The sequence below is a fragment of the Rhinolophus sinicus genome, linkage group LG07 (genome assembly GCF_036562045.2).
Source record: "Rhinolophus sinicus isolate RSC01 linkage group LG07, ASM3656204v1, whole genome shotgun sequence".
In the NCBI taxonomy this organism is placed as follows: Eukaryota; Metazoa; Chordata; class Mammalia; order Chiroptera; family Rhinolophidae; genus Rhinolophus; species Rhinolophus sinicus.
In genome coordinates, this window is record NC_133757.1 from 28,868,544 (window position 1) to 28,889,516 (window position 20,973).

At 47.3% G+C, this 20,973-nt stretch overlaps 1 protein-coding gene across 2 annotated transcripts; it reads right to left on the minus strand.

Annotated features, from left to right (window-relative positions):
- Positions 1–15,505: 15,505 nt before the first annotated feature.
- On the minus strand, positions 15,506–20,953 carry CYP26A1 (cytochrome P450 family 26 subfamily A member 1). Of its 2 annotated transcripts, XM_074339379.1 has the most exons (8): positions 20,475–20,953; positions 18,868–19,538; positions 18,464–18,688; positions 17,926–18,216; positions 17,678–17,836; positions 17,046–17,180; positions 16,316–16,468; positions 15,506–16,044 (listed from the first exon to the last, which is right to left on the minus strand). In XM_074339379.1, exons 2-8 carry the CDS (start codon positions 19,054–19,056, stop codon positions 15,703–15,705), a joined length of 1,494 nt encoding a protein of 497 aa, XP_074195480.1. In that variant the 5' UTR covers positions 19,057–19,538; positions 20,475–20,953; the 3' UTR covers positions 15,506–15,702. The 2 variants fall into 2 exon arrangements, with proteins under 2 accessions (XP_074195480.1, XP_019595125.1); XM_019739566.2 differs by lacking the exon at positions 20,475–20,953 and having other exon boundaries at positions 18,868–20,314.
- Between the last annotated feature and the right edge of the window lie 20 nt (positions 20,954–20,973).

Sequence of the window (20,973 nt, forward strand, 5' to 3'; positions counted from 1 at the left end):
TATATCCTAGAAATCTTTGACAGATCCCAAGCTCACTTCACTGTTTAAGGAGCAGGGACCATGATAGCTACCCTTTCTCTCCAGTGTCTCACTCTGGATAAGCTTATATAGACATTGAATGTGTGCTCTGTTCTCTGAAACTTGGAGCAGGGATAAGTAATAATCCAGACAGCAGTGGAGCCAAAAAGGCCATACTTTCTCATTAGGGCGACTAACTTTCAGTCTGTCTCCCATTTCCCCTTCTCTTCCCTTCTCCCACCTTGGGGGTGTTTATAGCTTCTCCTCTGAGAAGTGTCCTGTCACCGAGACCCACTCCCCCTGCTCCACCTCAGAGAATCTGACCTGGGAAAGTCTCATTCACTCACCCCAGCCATTAGAGGTCCTATCTAGGAAGCGGCCACCACACCCCACACTGAGCTGGGCCCATGAATAAAGACATGGACCTCAGCCTCATTTACCCTGTGTCTCCTCTTTCTAGTCCATAAAATCACCCTAATCCCAGACTGTGTACTCTTGAGTATCACAATAGGCCCAGGAAGTGGGACAGGAGCTGTACTCTTCCCTGGGGGAAGAGGCAAAGGCTATCTCCATAGTCAGTTGCCTTTCAGCCTGAATTGATGAACTCTCAGTCCTCCACAGGCTGGTGGTGACCATCTCAGGTTCCCCAGTGTGTAACTCAGGACACTCCTCATCTGGGAGAGGAGGCAGATGACCACCCTGCCTGCAGCTGGTGAAAACTCCACCTCATTCCACTAGGATGCTCAGCATAGGACTTTTGGCTGAAATGTGTACTAATTCATTCAACAATGTCTTCTGAAGACCTATAATGGGTCAGGTACTTTGTTCTAGGGCCAGGTATACAAGATGTCAAAAAGAGAAAAATCCTTGTTCTCTAGGATGTTCTATTCAGTAGGGAAGACAGACTGTAAACAAGATAAATAAGTAAATGATCTGGCATATTAGACGGTGCTAAAGAGCCCTGGAGAAAAATAAAGCCAGGAAAGGGAGGGGGGAACGCCCATGGAGGAAGGAAGCAGTTGCAAATAGGGTAGGTGAGAAAGCTCCCCCTGAGAAGGTGACATGTGAAACAAATTAAGACTTAAAGGTGATAAAAGAGTGGGTGGTTGGGTATTTGAGTTGCAAGTTGCAAGTGCAAAAGCCCTGAGGCAGTAGTGTGGCTTGTGTGTTTTTCCAGAACAGCAAGGGGGGCCTTGTACAGATGGAGCAAGACGGAAAGAAACAGGAGATGGCAACAGAGAGGAAAGGAGGGTGGGGGCTCCGGATCAAGTAGGGCCTGTCAGCCTTTGTCATGCCTTTCTCTGGCTTTTACTCAGAATGAAATGGGAGACTCTGTAAGGTTTTGAGGAGAGAAGCGCCATGACCCTGCTTGTGTGTGTTTTTTTTTTTTTTTTAAGATTTTATTGGGGAAGGGAAACAGGACTTTATTGGGGAACAGTGTGTACTTCCAGGACTTTTTTTCCAAGTCCAGTTGTTGTCCTTTCAATCTTACTTGTGGAGGGTGTCATTCAGCTTCAAGTTGTTGTCCTTTCAGTCTTAGCTGTCGGAGGGCGCAGCTGAGCTCCAGGTCCAGTTGCCGTTGCTAGTTGCAGGGGGCACAGCCCACCACCCCTTGTGGGAGTCGAACTGGCAACCTTGTGGTTGAGAGGATGTGCTCCAACCAACTGAGCCATCCGGGAGCTCAGCGGCAGCTCAGCTCAAGGTGCCATGTTCAATCTTAGTTGCAGGGGGTGCTGCCCACCATCCCTTGAGGGACTCGAGGAGTTGAACTGGCAACCTTGTGGTTGAGAGCACACTGGCCCATGTGGGAATCGAACCGGCAGCCTTCGGAGTTAGGAGCATGGAGCTCTAACCGCATGAGCCACCAGGCCGGCCCCTGCTTGTGTTTTTAAGGACTTGTTCTGGTTACTGTGTGGAGAACAAACTGTGGGGGTAGAAAGGGGTGAGCTGCATCACTGGGCCAGGAACATCAAGTCAGACCCAAGGGACCTCGGATCATGAAATAGTGGCCCTCAACAAACATTTCTTGAGTGAGTGAGTTGAATGTCTGGGACTCGGGCCAGCCGAGGGTCTGTGAAAAACATAAAGCTGGAAGAGGGGCATAAAAAGGGACATGGCTACCAGGGTCTCAGGAATTTGGGACTTTGGCTAATCGATCAGCTAGGTAGAAGGAAGAAGCAGTGGGATGGGGAACCTAGCCGGCCAGGAAAGCCAAAGAAGCCCACTTCAGGAGCCTGTTCTTCAGGCAGATGGTGCTTGCCCTCTCCCCAAGCACCATGGGTTTTTTTCCCACGCAACAAATCCTGATTGACCTCCTACTGTATAGCAGGTGCCTTGAACACAGAGCAATAAACAAGACAATCAAGAGCCTGTCACTTAGTGGGGAAGATGGTCAAGCAACCATATAAATAATGAGTAAAATAATTATGGGTTTGTAGTAGGTGCTATGAAGGATAGTGTTGATATAAAATAACTGGAAAGGTCACCTAAGGAGATGACAGTTCAGGTAAACCTGAGTAAAGATCACACCACCCAAAGCATGGCAGGGAGAAGAATATTTCAGGCAGAGGAGACAGCAAGTGCAAAGGCCCTGAGAAGGAGAAATCCACAGTGGGTGTAACGAAGGGGAAACCGGATGGCTAGAAAGTTAATCAGGGACATTCAGTCTTCCTGCTTAGGCGGTTCAGGAAGATGAAGGAAGGAATGGGTCTGCAGCTGCCAGGGTGCTGGGAGTGGCAGCTGCACACGGGTCCTGAGTTCCGGGGATCTCACTCCCCTGAGAGGCCCTAGGAAAGACCTATTAGCACCAGTGTTTCCTGGACTTGCCCTTTGACTTCAAAGGGCACCAATAATCATTGTTAAATGGTCCAACTATTTTAATAAGTTTATACCTGAAAATGTGATAGGAAGGTTACTTTGTTAGTTCTTTATTTTTAATCACATAAAATGTCAGTTCAATTCCAGCTAATATGAAAAAAATGTATAATTAAACTTAGGCTATCCCACAAAGGGAAAGGTCCTGCTTGTTCTTCTCAGTATAATAGAAAAAAAGTGATAGAACTCTTCTAGATAACACAAGTCGGCAAACAAGAAAAATCAAATCCTCTCTTACGTAATTCTGAAGTAACAGCAGCAGCGTCTCCCAAACTCACAATACTCGCATCTTTCCTCCAGAAACCCTGGAAGCCCCGTTCCTACCATGCTCATGGGGGGGATACCTGACCCCAGCTGGAACAATGAAATTCTTGCCCAGAAATTTGGATTTCAACTGAGAGACAGCTTCTCAGTCTAGACAAGTGGGTGGAATGAGGGGCAGGTCTACCAAGGAGTTCCTGCATAGCCATGTCCTGCCATGTGCTTCAGGAAGTGAGAAAGCTGGTGGAATCCACAAACATGTAGAAGCCCTTTCTGTGGGTAGATCTGGGGAACCAAAGATAATCTGATAGTATACACTGTCTTGGTCTCCCAGGACTCCCATTTAGCTCAGGAGACAAACATGTTCTCAAATCCTTGGTGCCATCCTGGAGGAGCTGTGCCAGTAAGACTGGGACGGCTTAGACAAACATTTCCCCCTTGCATCTCAGTTTTCCCATCTAGAAAACAAAGTGCCTCTTCCAATTCTACACTTCTTCAGGGCCCTGTGCTACCTAAAGACAAATGTAATCTGACTGGAGGTTGGAAGACAAGTTTAAATTTCCCACCTGTGATGGACTGAATGTTTGTGTCCTCCACCCTGCCCCAAATTCATATATTGAAGTCCTAGCCCTCAATGAAAATAGGGCCTGTGAGGAGCTGATAAATGTTAGATGAGATCATAAGGGTGGGGCCCTAATCCTATAGGGCTGGCATATTTATTTTTAAAAAGGAAGAAAAAATGGGGGGATCACTTCTTGAATTATATAAATGTCTGATAAAATAATCAACTGTAATTGAAAAAAAAAATAATGAACTTTCTCTTCCACATTGGAGAGAGGAAGGAAGGAAGGAAGGAAGGAAGGAAGGAAGGAAGGAAGGAAGGAAGGAAGGAAGGAAAGAAGAAATAGAGCTCTCTCTATCTGCCATGTGGGGACACAAGAAGGTGGCCATCTGCAAGCCAGGAAGAGAGCCCTCATCAGGAACTGAATCAGCTGGCATCTTGATCTTGGGTTTCCCAGCCTCCACAACTGTGAGAAAATAAATTTCTGTTGTTTAACCCTCCCAGTCAGAGGTATTTTGTTATGGCAGCCCAAATTGACGAAGCCATCACCTCTTTCTCAAAACTGGACAAAAGGGGCTCTTATATGTTGACAGTTGCCCAGCAGCACACCCTGAAAGCCTCCTGAATACACATGGCATACTTAAGAGCACAGCAGCCACCAGCATCCCAAAAGGTACGGATGGGAAGTTTCTTTGGGAAGCCTCAAAACCTGCCCTGTCCTCAACCTTTGGCCGCCTCACTACCAGGATTCAGGACCTGACGGAATTCATGCCAGTCTCTCTTGGAAGTCCATCCAGCCTCCTCTGGTGCATTCCTGCTACTTTCTCAGTGGGCAAAGGAAGCTCCACTTGGCAACTGGGCAGCCTTGGATGCAGGAGGCAAAGCCCAGGACTGAGTGGCCAACGACAACTGGCCCCTCCTGACTTGTTCCCCCAAGTTTTCCTGCTGGGATGTGTGGAAAGTGCCAGACAGGCTCCCGTGGAGTACTAGGGACTGGATGACCCCTGGCCCCTCCTCCAACCTGGCTGAAATCACCCAGGATTTACATAGAGGCTCCCCTCCACTTGCTTCTCTTCCTTCATATCTGTTGACCCATTGCTTCCCCCAAGCACACAAAATTCCATTGTGTTTTCATTCATGCAGAAAGACCACCATGTTCATTAAGATGGAAGACAGATAACAAAGCAGATTTTGATCTTGTTTGTTTGTTTTAATAATGAAAGCTTAGTTCTTCAAAATCCAATTTTTATGTCTCTTAAAAATGTCTCAGCTTCCCTTTATAGTTTTCTCTCTCTTAGACCTACATCATGCTCTGTGCCCTCTGGAGTTACCTCCTTTAAGAGCCTTAAAAAAAAAAAACAAAAAAAAAACCATAAAAGTCTCTCTCTCTCTCTCTCTCTCTCTCTCTCTCTCTCTCTCTCTCCCCCCTTCTCCCCCCTCCCCCGTCCTTTGCCTTCCCAGCTACCTTCTTACCCTCAGCACCCAAATGACATCATCCTCTCTCTCCTAACCCATCTCCACAAGCCAAGCTCTCCTGAAAAGTAGACCTGGTGCCAGCCTGGGGACCACCTGGGTAGTGTCCCATGGGTCTCCACTCCACAAACCCAACCATCTCTTCCTCAAACCAGTGCCTACTTCTGGTCCCCTTCCCTTTCAAGAACCTCACCTGTGCCCAGTCACGGTGCTTCCCAAGCTCATCACTCTGTGATCCGGAGCACCACCGAGCCCTAGCACATCCACCTCCCAAATGTCTCTGGCTCTGTCCCCTCCTTGACACATCTAACTGTGCCCTCACTTCCTCTTCTCTGAATTTTTCCAATAACCTCACAACTAATCACCAGCTGGGAAACTTGGGACAAGTCACTTTACCTCTTTGAGCTTCAGTTATTCCCTCTGCAAAATGGGTATAATGACACTTACCACAGAGGGCTGTGGGAAGATGCACTGTGGTAACATATATACATATAAACCACCTAGCACAGGGCTCAGCATGGGTCAAACAAATGTTAAGTTATCTCTTCTTCCCCTACTTCTCCAGCCCTGTTCTCCACCGTGTGGTATATCCTCTAGAGTCAAATCTGGTTTCTAGAGTCGTTGTTTGCCAAACACATCCTGCAAGTTTCTGCTTCCAATCATCCAGCTGCAAGAGTATTGAGTGTCTTCTTTTTCCCATTTTAAACCAAGTTGATATTGTATAAAATTATCTGGTTATTTTGATTTATCTAAAATATGCAGATCAGGAGGATACCTGAATTTTTGAAAATAATTATGATTTCTTAAGTCTTGTCTCAGGAAGTTTTTATAAAACAAAGTAGAAAGAACTCATTCCCGTTAGGCATTATCTTTCATTCCCACTCTGCTTTTGGAAGGATTTACAATTCAAATTGAGGATAAACTGTATTTTCACTTAGAAAAACACATTTCCTCTAGCAATAAAATTCTCTTTTGAATAAATCCCCGTAAAAAGCTGTATCTTTATATTTTATATGTGTAACAACTTAACAAGAAAATGCTATTGATCTCTTTTCCCTTTCTTATTCTTTCCCATCATCTCTCTAATGATGGAAATTTAGAACTGCGCACACACACACACACACACACACACACACACACACACAACTCCTTTGTCTTTTCAGAATTCTTTTCCTAACAAATCCTCACAAATGAGACAGTGGTCAGATTTAATTGAAATTATTTTAGCTGACATCAGCTGGGTCCAGGTCCTCAGTATCAAAATGAAATGAAAAATTGAAATAAAACCCATGACTTCAGCTGAATTATCCTGACAGTTGCCCCAAGTTCTATATCCTCCAAGGGAACTGCTTTCAGATCAATATAGAAGAAAAAGCATGCTGGTGTATTGGTAAGTAACAGGGACCAATGGCTGTGGAGTGTCAAGTTCAATGTGTGGGCTCTGGAGACAGACTCTGGGCTGGAACCCTGCCTATACCCCTTTCCAGCTGAGGGACCCTGGGTGAGTTGCTGATATCTCTGACTTTCAGTTTTCTCATCTGGAGTTGTTGTGAGAATTAAATTGATGAATTCATGTATAGAAGTTAGGATAGTGCCTGGCATATACTAAACGATCAGTGACTATAGGTATAATTCTTATGCCAGATAAAATCAGTGCCAGTTCCAGGTACTAAAAACCTGGATGCAGTATAATGTAATGACCACACACCTTTTACTCAGAAAGCCTGGGTTCAAATCCTGACTCCTTTGCTTACTACTAACTGTGTGACTCTGGGCGAGTTACATAACCACTCTGGGCCTCGGTGGCTCCATTTATAAAAAGAGCATTAAAAACTGTACCTGCGTCATAGAAATGTTGTTAAGAATGAAATGAGACAATGTAAAATACTTGGCACATACAATAAAATGCTCAATGAATTTTGGCTGTTATTTTTCCTTGCACTCTACAAAAATATAGTTAACTCAGAACTGCTTCCCCACCCACAGGGAGGTTTTCAAAAGGCTAGTGCTGTAAGATTTTCCACTTTAGTTGTTGATTAGGGGCCAAGATGTATTACAATACACCTCCTATTTGGGGGGTATTCCCAGAAAGGTGGATGGAAATGTTCCTTAAACAAAAGGACGTCAGACTTACCTTCTCCCCACAATCGGCAGCAAGAGTGTGTGCAGGTGAACTGTGTTCAGCCCATCAGATGCTCACAACTGGCAACTGGGCCATGGTTTCTGAAAGCAGAGAAGGGAGAAGGATGGAAGTGGGAAGAGTCCCGCAAAAGGGAGGCTGATAACTGACCCATGGGGGTCTCATTCACTTCAACCACAGCACCTCTACTTTTTCTGTCCTAAAATTCTTAATTACAAAATCAACACATATTTTTTACAACCAGAAGAAGCACCCATAAATGTACTCAGAGAGTGTGATGAATCTCTTTGGAAAATATCCCCCTCAATTCTCCTTGCCAATTAGCTAAGTCCGTCTGCAACTTGTTCTCCCTACTTAACAGTATATCATAGCCATCCCTCAAGGTCAATGAATGTTATTGTCCTCCCACTATAATGGCTCCATCATTTTCCATAATATAAATGCACCACTATTTTTTCAAGCACTCCTCTTTGGGTAGACACCTTTTTGGATATCCATGACAATTTTAAATACACATCCTCATTGACCTACCAACCTCACTTTTGGGAATCAATCCTATAGAAATAAAACACCGGTTTGTATGTAAGGCTGCACGTACACAATGCTGCTTACTTAGTGCATGTTGCTTTGAGTATCTGAAACTGGAAATAACCTAAACGCCCAGCAGTCTCCCCTGAGCTGCGTTGTTCATAGCATTTTGTTTGGGGAATGGGAAAATTTCAACTGTAAAACCTAGGCTATTCAAACCCAGGTAAGAACTGGGACTTTTAGGTTTCTTCCAACAATGAAATTTTAGGTGCCTTTCACTGGGGGCAATTAAGGGAGGCAGGAAGAAAAAAATAAGATTACCACAGCATAAGTGGGTCATTGTTTGGTCTATTTTACCGACATGGACAGAAAATCTGAATCCTCAGCAAGCCCAAGTTCAGGTTTTGCTTCAATTCACAGAGCCTCAAACAACAATGTGCATTAACTTTCACCTGGGACTCTTGTTAAACTGCAGGTTGATTCAGCAGGTCTGGGGTGGGGCCTGAGGGGCTGTGTCCCTAACAGGTGATGCAGCGTCTGCTGGTCTATGGACCACGCTGTGAGTTGTGAGGATCTGATCAATTCACATGTGCTGTCTGAACTGAATTTTCCTCATTTGTCAAATAATGTGGTTAATTAGGATGACTAACCATCTGAGTTTTCCCCAGGACTGTCCCAGTTCTTGAACTGAAACCCCTGAGTCCCAGGAAACCAGGATGGTTGGATTAGATCAGAGTCAGATAACTCAGAGGCCTGAAACGTAATATGAATATATGAATGAGGTGGGTTGGTTGGAAACTTTGGCAAACAGAAGAGCTTAAACACCCACTCTCTCGGGCTCTACCCAAAAGTCTCCAACTTATTACCCTGGTCAAGATGACCCCTTAGACTCCATCCAACTGGGAAATTCTGTAATAGATTTTTCTAAGGGCAGCTGTAAGTACCCATAGGTGATAGGTCACAATGAAAATATTAGAAATCGATTAGAAAATATTAGGCTTATTAGATAATGTTACTGTCTAATTATATTATTATAACATAATATTAGATAATATGATTAGATTTACTAGATAATACTAGAATATTATTAGAAATATTTATTAAGTAATATTAGAAAATATTAGACTGTACAGAAAAGAGATGAAAATGCTGTAAAGAGAGGGCAGGAAAAGAGTCTACCCATGTACTCAAAAACTGAGTGTGGCAGCCAGCCTCCAAAATGGCCCCCAATTAGTCTCACCTCCTGGTATTCGTATCCTCACGTGGCTCGGTTCCTACACCGAATTGGGCTAACCTGTGTAGTCAATAGGATACTGTGGAAATGATGGAGTGTAACTTCCAAGGCCAGGTCATAAAAGAAATTGTGGCCTCTGTCTTACTGGTTTGTTAGATCACTTGCTCTGGGGGAAGCCAGTTGCCATGTTGTGAGGATACCCAAGCAGTCCTATGGAGAGATTTGTATAGCAAGGTCCTGAGGCCTCCTACCAACAACCATGTGGGGGGGCCATCTTGGAAGTGGATCATCCAGCTTCAGCCTTCAGCTGATGCAGCCCCAGCCACCTTCTTGACTGCAACCTAATGAGAGGCTCTGAGAAGAAACCACTCAGCGAGGCCACTCTCAAACACTCTGAAAACTCCTCAGTGATCAAAGACCCAAGAAGTTGAGAACTGGCAGCCAGCAGAGCCACAGACAAGTTTTATTTTGGCTGCACAGTTTTTATTAAAATGTGAATTAGTTACCAACATCTAACAAACAGGATATTTCTGTGCAAATCTGGATTTCCAGCACCTTCTGAAAATTTGGAAAGGCTTTTATCCCTCCAGGTTAAAGATAGGCTGGGGCTGAGCAGTGCCTGCACCTTAAGAGTGGGCTGGTCTGCCCTGCATCAGCACACCCACCACCTCCACTTGTCTCTCTCTGTGGCACATGTCCCGTGTTGACATTACCTGCTGGATCTCATGAGTCTGGGATCCTTGACTTAGAGATCGGAAGTCTTTTCGCCAGTGCTTCTCAAAATATGGTCCCAGGACCAGCAGCATTAGCATCAACATCACCTTGGAACTTGTTAGAAATATAAATTCTGGGGTCTTTATCTAAAACTCTAGAGTGGAACCTAGTAATCTGTATTTCAATAAGCCCTCTAGGGGATTCTAATGCATGTTAAAGTTTGAGAACCGCTGTTTCTCACAAATAAAGTTTATTGCCTTTGGAAATTATATTAGTTTTCTAGGGCTGCCATTAAAAAGTACTACAAAGTAGGTGGCTTTGAACAATAGAAATGTATTGTCTCACAGTTCTGGAGGCTAGAAGTCTAAAATCAAGATGTTGACTCCCTCTACAACCTGCAGGGGGGATCCTTCCTTGACTCTTCCTGGTTTCTGGTGGTTTGTGGGGAATCTTGGCACCCCTTGGATTGTAAACACATCACTTCAGTCTTCCATCTTCACAGGGTGTTCTCATGTGTATCTTCACATCATCTTCCCTCTGTGTATGTCTGTCCCTGTGTCCAAATTTCCTCTTTTTATAAGGACTCCTGTCATACTCGATTAGGGCCTATCCAAAGACCTCATTCTAACTTGATTGATTCTGTAAAGACCCTATTTCAAAATAAGGTCACATTCTGATGTACTGAGGGTTAGGACTTCAACTTTTTTTTTTCAGGGAGGAGGATACAATTTAACTCATAACAGAAATCATTTTCTGATACTCAGTAGAATAAGCTCAAAATGTCTGAGGGTCCAGCTCTACCAACATGCAGACCCAGCCTCAGTCCCAGCAGAAATGCCAGTAGTCTGCACCTTTTGTCAGGCTTTGTATCAGATCCTTAGCGCCCACACAACTCCAAGTTCTCACGGCCCCTCTGGGAGCCCCTCTCAGAGGCATGGTGGGGACCAAGGACCTGGAAGCGATTCCGTCTCAAATCATCTGCTCACTGGCCCTTTTTTCCTGGCACATATATAAATAAACAACATAGTGGGGTTTTTTCTAATCCTATAATGTATTGGGCCCTGGACAGACAGTCCTGATTCTCTGTTGTAACCTTAAATTCCGTTAAGCCTCAGAGTTCTCAGATGTGAACTGAGGGGCTTGAGTGATCTGTCCATGATCTCCCTTCCAGCTCTAAAAGTCTGTGGTTCATTGATATTAAACAACCTTTCCATTTCAGAATACTGAACCCCCTCCTACATTATTAAATAAATCGTTGTTATAGTGGATGGTATGACTGTACTTAATGAATCAATCAATGTGTTTTTTTCAAATATCTATGATAAGCAAAGCACCTTGTCCTCTTTTTGCAATACATTTGAGGTAAGAGAACCCATTAGTGACTTCAGATAAAAATCTTGAAGCATCTATGGTCAGAAATAAGTGAGTAGATTTCTAACCTCTCGATGGACCAAGGAGGGGCTGGGCAGTGGTAAAAAATCGTGCAGTGTGGGTGAGTTTCTGTGTTGTGGGTGCGTGGTTATGAATATTGCAACATGATAACTCTCACCCAGAAAACCTACCACGTAATCCAGAGCTAAGTTTCCACCCTGTCCCAGGGTTCTAACTCAAGTTGACTCTACTTCAAACGAAGGAAAGCTTGTTTGGCCAAATACCCATGGAGCGTCGGTTTCAGGAATGTGACATGCTGTTAAACCACAGCCGTGTAAGCTTGCGGCCACTGAGATTTTCCAAGGATGAAAGTTTCACTTTTCAAAGAAAAACATGGCACCACGAAGCAGGAGACACATAAGGTGAATGGTATGGCTTGGTCCCAGGAAGCTTTCTCTCTCAAAGACACCTACTACGTGTGAAACTGTTCTGGGAGAGGGCAGGGAGGAGCATGAGAATACGTAGGCTAAGTTTACAAGATCCCAATGATGAGACACAGTTCCTGCCTTTCAGTAGGCAGAGAGAAAGGACAGTTGGGAAAATACAATGTCAGCACATGGCATCTTGGAGGCCGGGGAGCACTGGGAAAAGTTGCAGGGTATTTACCCTAGAAGCCAGGTCAAGGGGATGGTCGGCATTGCACAGCTGGGAGAGGCCTGGAGGGGTGCTGGAGCAGATGCAGGAACTGGAGGTAGAAGCACCAGGTCATGGGGCAGGAGAGAGGTTCCCTGACAGTTAACACAGGGAACTCAATGTCTCTCTGAGGTCACATGTCAGGCCCCCTGGGGTCTCACCTCCACATCTGGCTAGGAGATTTGACAGAATGATAACCAAGGACTGTTGAACACTACTAGAGAAGATAGGTATCTGAGGAACTGAATCAATACAGAATCAAATCTCAGAGGCTCACTCTAATTTTGGAAGGGAACATAAGGGACATCTCCCTCCACGTCAGAGTCCCTACAGCAGCTTAGTTATCCAGCTTCCGTTGGGATGCCTTCATTGACAAGGAGCTTTCTCTCTCACAAGTATAGCCTGTGTCATCACCAAAGGGCTCTAGTTGTCTCAAAATTTTTTCCTTATATGGTGCTGACATCTCCTTCCTTCTTATTCTCCTAAATGCAAGCTCTGTCCTTCACAACAGGTCTGAACCCGCATTTTCTGCAGCAGCCCTTTAACTATTCAAAGGCGGAGCCATGTGACCTCTCTAAACAGCCCTAATTCCTCACACAGTGTTTTGGAGGGATGGCTCCTGGACCTAGCTAAACACCTGAACACTGACTAGTATGCCCATGTCCTTTGAAAAACGTGCTCCCTTCTCCCCCAACACTGAGAGCCATTTTCCAGGGATAGTGAAAGCAATATAGATCAGATCGTGAGCATTATGTGTGCAATGCTGACAACCTGAGCCAGCTGACCTCAAGGACCACAGTGGGATGGTGGCTACTTCAGGAACTGAATGAAGATCCAAATCAACCCAGCTTAGGATGACCGCTCCAGAGAGGCCAGGCAGCCTTGACCAAGCCTGAGCCTAAGAACTTGCTAAGCCCTAATGGGTCTGAAGCCTCTCACTGTCTGGGATAAAAGCAGGCCCTAGGCCAAAGTCTATGGACACTGGATTTCATGGACACTGGTGGGAAAACCACTGAGCCCTGAGCTTGGCATAAAAGGGAAAAGCCCGCCCCCTTGTGGACCTCTGGGTGGTGGCAAGGTGCAGAAAGCACCCTGAAACCTCTCAGGAGATTAGGGATCTGGGGGAGCAGCCACTCCCTGTCACTGCTCCCATTTCACCAGTTGCCTCTGGTGACCTGAAAGAGAATTGATCTTAACTGTCACAGGGCAGGGGAGTGGTGGCAGGGGATATGAAGGGAAGTTAGGAGGTAAAGATCCTTGGATCTAGTTGTCCTGCAATACAAAGTTGGAGAGAAATTAGGAAGGTGTTATTAGCTGTTGAAAAGGAAGGAAGGAAGGAAGGAAGGAAGGAAGGAAGGAAGGAAGGAAGGAAGGAAGGAAGGAAGGAAGGAAGGAAGGAAGGAAGGAAGGAAGGAAGGAAGGAAGGAAGGAAGGAAGGAAAGAAAGAAAGAAAGAAAGAAAGAAAGAAAGAAAGAAAGAAAGAAAGAAAGAAAGAAAGAAAGAAAGAAAGAAAGGGAAAAGGCAGCTGGAGGCCTTTCCTGGTTCTGCCACTCCCTGGGTGGCCCCAGGCAAATCATAGTCCCTTTCTAGGCCTCCAAGGGCTAAGCTAGGTGAAGGCTACAATCCCTCTGAATGCAAATTATAGACCCAGCTGGAGGCTTTCACATGCTGGTCCTGACAATGGTCTGTCACTGGTGGCACCACACCCCTGACTGAAGAGAAGAGTGGACGGGAGGTGGCCAGGGCAAAGGACATGTGTGGAAGGGAGACAGAGGGCACCAGCTTCGCCAGCTTGGCAGATCTGCCCATCACTGTGCCGTGCACCTTGGAGCCCTGTCATTTACCACAGTGGTGTCTCCTCCTTCTGCAACTTTGGCCCAGTCTAACTTTCGTACCTCCTCCTGAGACACTTTTCCACTGGGTGGAGGTGTTTGTGCCATAGAACATGCTTGCCTCAGATAGATGTGACCCAGGGCCATTTAATGTACAATATGGCAGCCCACAAGCATCACGCTCACACACTTCCAAACCACCTTTACTCAGCACTAAGCACATTAACAAAGATTGTGTTTTTAACGTATTTTGGAGGTAAAATCTGCACTCCTCTGTAATCAATGAGTATAATTGAACTAAATGCAGCCCTGGAAAATGCAAGCCAGAAGCACTTTTCCTCAAAACTCTCCAGATAAAAATAGTTGAATTTAAAAAATTGAATTATATGCTAAAATGGCTCAAATTTCTTCCTGCTCTATGTTCATAGAAACACAGGGTTATGGAGTCACCAAAGACGTTTTGGAAGACTACCTGTCTTCTGGCAAAATGAAAAGTATTGAACCCGTTTAAAAATGGCCTTGGATAAATTATGTGAAATAATGTCTTCAGGCTAGTGTGCTCCTAGCTGGAATGATGAAGGGAGAACATTATCGGGGGAAGGGTCACCTCTGCACACCACAGCACACTAAAGCTTGGGCTGAAATTAATTAAGCCTGCAATTTCCCATTTTTAAAAAAGGCATTATAAGATTATTATAGGCATTATAAGTTGTTATGTAAACACCGCTTCAAAATCCAAGGATTCCAGCAATAAGTACAATCTAAGTTCTACCTAAAAATCTAAAGTCAGGTAGAACACGTAACTCTAATTGTAGACAGGACCCTTTTCAAACACCTATTTAGACCACCCAGTTTCTGTAGTATTGCCAAATTCTAAAAATGTAATGAAAATTTTAAAGTCCAAAACCTACAAGCCATCAGAGGTTCAGTAAGCAGATTGTGCCATTTCAAAACTGCAAATGTGCTTGCATAAGCAAGTCACCGGGGCTAACCTTTCTGGATTGAGTCTGGCCTTCAGCTCAGAACATGGATATGCCAGGGTCAGAAATGTGACAAAACTGAGCTTTCACGGAGGTTAGCCAAGGTTCACAGGGTCATGACTGGGCCATTTTATCAGTCATGTCAGGCTCACACCCTATTGCCTAGCATAGATAAAAACTTTATCTGTCAGTTTGCTAACTCTACTCCTCCTGCCTTATTTTCAATAAAGAAAACCTGGACTCACTTATCTAAACCAGAGACTGGCCTTTCCCAGTATTGTTTTCATTGCAACTTCTGAGTAAAGGAAACACACCAATGATGTTTGGTCTCATTTTAGTCAATAACTGTCCATAACTGGAGTGAGTGGCTTTGTCTTACTTAAAACCTTGACTTCAGAAAACAGTTCTGTTGGTGTGTGACAACATGGAATATGTTTATTAAACATAATAAGTTTATGGCTCAAGGTGTTATATTAGAATATAATAGTTTTCAACATGTTACCTTTTCAAAGTCATCTTTCCCTAAAGAAAAGCAAACCCCCCAAAATCTAAAATTAACTTTGATAGATTTTCCAAATAGGGAATCTAAATTACCATAGAAAAATCTACAAAGTTACCTTTGGACTAACACACATCCATATATAATATATATTTTCTAATAACTGTTAAGAGAAAAAAACAGCTAGAGTTTCTTCCTCACAGAAAGTATATATGCACAGATGACAAAGCCATGCACATAGACATTTAGAAATCTGATTAAATATACTAAGTACAAATATTAAACCGGCGAGTTTCTCCCCACAGGAATCTTAAATGCAAGACAAGCACCTTCCAATTTTACTTTATTTGGAAACTATACAAAATTCATTATTTTAATACTTAAAGACTGTGGTACTGTAGTAGAGGCACATAAATATTATAATATACATTTAGAAATTAAATATAATAAAAATCAACATGACATTATGTAAAAACTCATATGTACATTTGCAGTAAGTCCAAGGTCGGGGCACGCATGCCCATCAGGTTTCCCCCTGGAAACGGGTGAACCTTGCTGGGAGATCATCCACGGGGTACACGGTGGGGCTGGTTTTCATTGTAGGAGGTCCATTTAGAAGCCGCCAGTCACAATGCCTGGCCAGCTCCACTGTAAATATTTTGAGAAGAATTTTTGCAAACTCTTTCCCTACACAGCTCCTAAGGCCTCCTCCAAATGGAATGAAGCTAAACCTGGATGCATCCTCAGGGTGCGGTAGCATAAATCGGTCAGGATTAAATTCCTCCTTGTTGGTGAAGATGTCTGCCACATCGTGAGTATCACAGATACTGTAGATAACATTCCAGCCCTTGGGAATCTGGTATCCCTACAAAAGATTATGAAGTCCTGAGGGCTGACAAACTGGAATCTAACTTTCAACAACAAAAAGCTATCGCTGATATCTTTGGAGGCGTTCAGTTAAAAGAAAGGGAGGGAGGGATACAGACAGACAGACGACGTTCAGGTTGCTGAAACATGTGTACCCATGGGGCAGGACACTGTTATCAAAAGCATTGAGGAACTTAAGCCAATGCACAGGGAAGCGAGGGGAGATTTAAAACCACAACAAAAGGGGAAGTGGAGAACGTTTAACTTACATTTAATTCAAAAGTCTTAAGGGCAACCCGAAACCCTCCTGGAACTGGGGGATTCAGTCGAAGGGTCTCTTTAATAACACACCCAATGTATTTAAGCTGTTCCAAAATTTCCATGTCCAACTTGTTGTCTTGATTGCTCTTGCAAAGCAAACCCTATCAAAACAGTCATACCGAGGTGAACGGTTATTTTGTGCTCCAATAAAATCAGCCCAGCAGACGTAAACAGGGCTTAAGTGGCGACTAGACCCAAAGGGCCCCATGGTGGAAGAGTGTGAGGGGAAAACTGTGAGCAGCTAGTTAGTGACCATTTGCCTCCACCCCTTGGCCCAAATCCACTATCTATTTACAATTCCAAGAGAATGCTGCTCACCAGTTAGAACCACCAAGCTTCTCCCCACCCCCATCACCCCCACTCACTGCCACCCACCTAGACGTCCCCTATTCATGCCCTTGGACACACAAATCCAAGTAAGTGGAACCTCTCTGAAAATCTCCAAGGTTCTGCAAAAGGTAGAGAAAGGGCAGGAATACTAGATCGAACCCTGTCGAGTGGGATCACAGCTCGGGATTCCTCCCTTTTTATTCACAAAGTGAATTCTCTTTGCCCTTGGTCATGCCCTTTAAAACACTCAGCGGAGTCAGCACAATTACTTATTGGGAAGTTGGCTAGGGAGCAGCGGAATTTCTTAAGCTAATGGGGACCCCTCTCTCCTCCCCCAGAGTCCCCTACCTTACTCTTCAGCTCCTCTCGCACTTTCTGGAGAACATGTGGGTAGAGCCCCAGGTAAGTGATCAGAGATGTGGCTGCACTGGCCGTGGTTTCATGTCCTCCAAAGAGGAGTTCGGTTGAAGATTGCTTTAGTGCCTGAAAATGGAATAAAAACAACGTTTTTACAAGTCTGCATGCAATTTTACAGATGGATTATTCAGAACTCAACTGAGGGATCTGGAGAGAAGACGACAAATTCTACTGATAGTCAAGGAAAGCGACATTTTTCACAAAATGCAAAGTCCCACTAGTTCTGCTGAAACAGGAAGGCCAGTAAAATCCCACTGCACCGGGAACGCTTGAATTAAAGCCTTAGTTATATTAATATCGCCCAAGATTATTTACATTTTGCAAATTCCAACTTTCCTCTTAAAATCTGAAAGGGATAGGGGACTCTCCCTGTTCCGCTGCAGCCTCTTGCACAGCTCTCCCGACCCAGCGTCTCAGCCTTCGGGGTCCCATTCCTGAGAACTGTGCAGGCTGACCACTCAGGGAAGCTAGGCCCCAGGCCGGCGCTTTGAGGACTCCAGGAACCGCACTTGGAATGCCAGGGGACCAAACTCCGCAGTGCCCCTCCTGAAGCTGCCGCTCACCTGCATATCCAGCCTCTCTCCCCTCTCCCACGAGTGTTCGATCAACAGCTGAAGAGCGTCTTTGTAGCCCCCGCCCGCCTCCGCCGCCTGCAGCCCGCAGATCTTGGCGCGAATGTTCTCCTCGATGCGCGCGTGGATGAGGTTCCGCGCCTTCATGCCCTGAGCGCAAAGAGCGTACAGCGGTGAGCAAAGGCCTGGCAACCCGCGTCCCGGGGTCCTTAGCTCTGCACCATGCGTGCCACCCTTACCCGGTATAGCCCGCTGAAGGGCACGTCGATGGGCAACGAGAAGAGATTGCGGGTCATTTCCTCGAAGGCCTCCACCAGCTGCTGCTCCGCGTCCCCGCCGCTCGCCAGCCGGGGCTCGCAGCCCAGCAGGATGCGCATGGCGATGCGGAACATAAGGCGCTTCACCTGGGGGTAGACCAGGAGGCCGCGCTCGCCGCAGCTCAGCCACTGCTCCAGGCAGTTGCCCACTTCTTCGGCGATCACCGGCACGTAGCACTGGAGCGCCTCGCGGCTGAAGGCCCGCATAATCACCTGAGCCCCGAGGAGGGGAGAATGTTAAAACCGGGTCCCACCCGTCCCCCTCGCCTGCCGGGGTCTCCTACCAGACACCCAACCCTGCCAGACCCAAGGCACTTCCCGGCTAGGAAACTAAACTGGGCTGGAGAGGGTCCTAGCCGACGTCTCCTGCAACTAGCGCTCGCCCAGCATCTCTCTGCCTGAACCCCTCCGGCGAATGGGGTCCCCCTTGCGGTACAGGCGCCTCCACCTCCTCCCTCACCTTCTTGCGCTGCTTGTGCGAGGAGTCGTGCAGATTGGAAAGGCAGCCGGAGCCCAGGATGGTGCGCACCGACGCGGGCCAGTGGACCGACACCAGCCGGTGCTCCCCGAGCAAGATGCGCCGCACGTTGTCAGCGCCCATCACCCGCACCGTGGGCCGCCCGAACAGATGTGTCTTGTAGATGAAGCCGTATTTCCTGCGCTTCATCTGCAGGAACTTCCTTCTCTGCGAGAGGAAAGCGGAGGAGAGAGGCGGGCGTGAGGGGGCGCCGGGGAGCGCCGCGCATCGGGTTAGCCCTCATCCTAGCCGTAGTCACCTCCCTTCCGGGGGCTCTTACCCCGGCGTCAGTGGAAGCCCGGAGCCGAGTCGGGAGAATCCTCCTGTCCCGCCCCAAGCTCCCTTACCTGTAGCACCATCTGCAATGTTTCCCCAAAGAAGGGGAAGCCCATAGTTCCGGGGGGCAAAGGGAGGGCGCAGCTGCGGTCGCGGCTGCTCACGCAGTACAGGTCCCAGAGCTTAATCGCGGCCAGGAAGAGCAGCAGCGGTAGCACGAAGGTGCAGAGCGCACTGGCCAGCAGCGCCAGGAGCCCCATGGCGCGCCGCGACCTCCCGCGCCACCTGCCGCCGCCGCCAGCGCCTCCGAACCCCGCCGCGCGCCAGCTTTATAGGCGGCCCAGGTTGCTGCCCACGTTACCTTGGTCAGACAAATTAGTTCACCCAAAGTTCATCTTTAATTGCGGATTGGGCCCCTGGCTCCTCCCCCCGCGAGGCGCTGCCCAAAATCTTTAACCGTTTGTTCCGCGCGGAGGCAGAGGCGGCGTGGTGGCGGCTTCCCTCGGAGCGCGCCTCCTGAGGCGCAGAGCTAGGAGCAGCCTGCCTCCCCCATCCAAGGTGTGCGGAGCTCCGAGGTAGCGGCAGGAGCCAACCCCGGCTCCAGAGAGCGGGAACTCCAAGCCTTGGGCTTCCTGGTGGTCTCTTTGGAATCCCTCCCGCAGGGTCCGACAGGCGATTCCAGCCCAGAGCTGCCTTCACTGGTTTTCCATTTACAGGCGCCGCGTGGGCTGCCTTCCACCTGCTGGGAAAGCAAAGGGATGTGCGTTCAGGAATCGTCCAGCTGCCTTGTGCCACAGGTGGAGAAACTGAGGTCCTGCCTGAACGCAGAACAAAAACGCAGGCCTCCCGACTATTCCGAAGATCCCACAGAACAGCCCGCACCCAGGACACAGCGAGAGCCTCGGGGAGTCAGGCAGGACCGGCGGAGCATGGATCCCAGTTCCCCAAATCCCTCAAGGGGGCCAACACTCATGAAGCCTTCGAAGGTCCTACTTAAGGGTACGAGAGAGCCCCAGGTCCCTCAGGACTTGGGGCGCAAACCTGAACAACTCAGCCCCACCCCTGACGCCCCAGTGAAGGACCCCAGAGGCAATTCTTCCGCGGCTCCGCAACCAGCGCTCTGCCATGCGGCGACAGCGGCCAGGATTCCGAGGATCCTGGGGCATACAGCCCCAGGTAGGCAGAGGGGTAGAGGTTCTCGGCCCTAGCCGGATAGAGACTGAGAGAAAAAGGAAAGCCTGAGGTCTGGGCTCCTAGTCCCGGCTCCATCTCTCTTGCATCACCTTGGGCAAGTCACCACACATCCTTGCGCCTGTTTCCTCCTCCTTAATTTGGAGGCGATCATTCCGGACCTGTTTATACCTTCCTGTAGTTGTGAGTTTCCAAAAGGGGCTTTTGGTTGCAAATACTCTTCCCAGCTCCCGGCATTACCAGAGTGACCTGAACTCAAGGCACTGGAGTCTCTCTCCTCTCTCCCGGCTTCCACCCAGCGTAAAGCTATCGGGTGAAAGGTGATAGGCGCTAAACCCAGGCCTCTGAGGGCCGCTAATGGGAGTGTTGGAATCCGTACTGGGAAGCGGGTCTGAGGGCCTCTGCCCAACTACAATCAGCTGCTACTACAGCCAATGCCTGGAGATCGGGCGATGCAGGAAGTGCACGTGTGATCCCGGCTTCCTACCTGGACGAGCCATCTCGCCTCAGACCAGGCAGGGCCACTCGCTCCCTTGGTTTGAGCGCAGAACGCACCAGCGGCGCCGAAAAGGAAACAGAATAATACACGTTTTTAAAAAACTGAACACTGGCTCTCTCAGGAGTCCGCCACACGCCTTGGAGGTGGAAAACTCTTTGATCTTGGAAGCTGCTAAATACATGGCCCTCCTGCAGAGGTCCTCAAAGCCGGTGGTATTGGGAAATGTCTGCGGAGTCCCAGGGACTTCACAGGCCCGTAACACTCTAGGCCCAGGTCGCCACAAGGCGTGTTTCGGAGAGTCAACGTTTCCCCATAGCCCTACTTGGCGGTTCAGAGGCTCTAGAAAAGGGTCTCTCCCGCTCTCATTTCTTCTAACGATCTGGTGACTGTAAACTGTGCAGTCGACTTCTGGGCTCCGGCAGAAACCGGAGCCAGAAGTGCTAGAGGTAATTCTCAGAAATCCCGTCCCACCCCTTTCTGGACAGTG

What these genes read in the sequence shown, in the direction of transcription:
- CYP26A1 (XM_074339379.1), bottom strand. Translation starts at nt 19,056, where the DNA reads ATGGGGCTCCTGGCGCTGCTGGCCAGTGCGCTCTGCACCTTCGTGCTA. An exon ending in CCTTCAGCGGGCTATACCGG is followed by an intron (nt 17,837 to 17,925) that starts GTAAGGGTGGCA and finishes CTTTGCGCTCAG; the next exon opens with GGCATGAAGGCGCGGAACCT. An exon ending in GAGAGAGGCTGGATATGCAG is followed by an intron (nt 17,181 to 17,677) that starts GTGAGCGGCAGC and finishes TTCCATTTTCAG; the next exon opens with GCACTAAAGCAATCTTCAAC.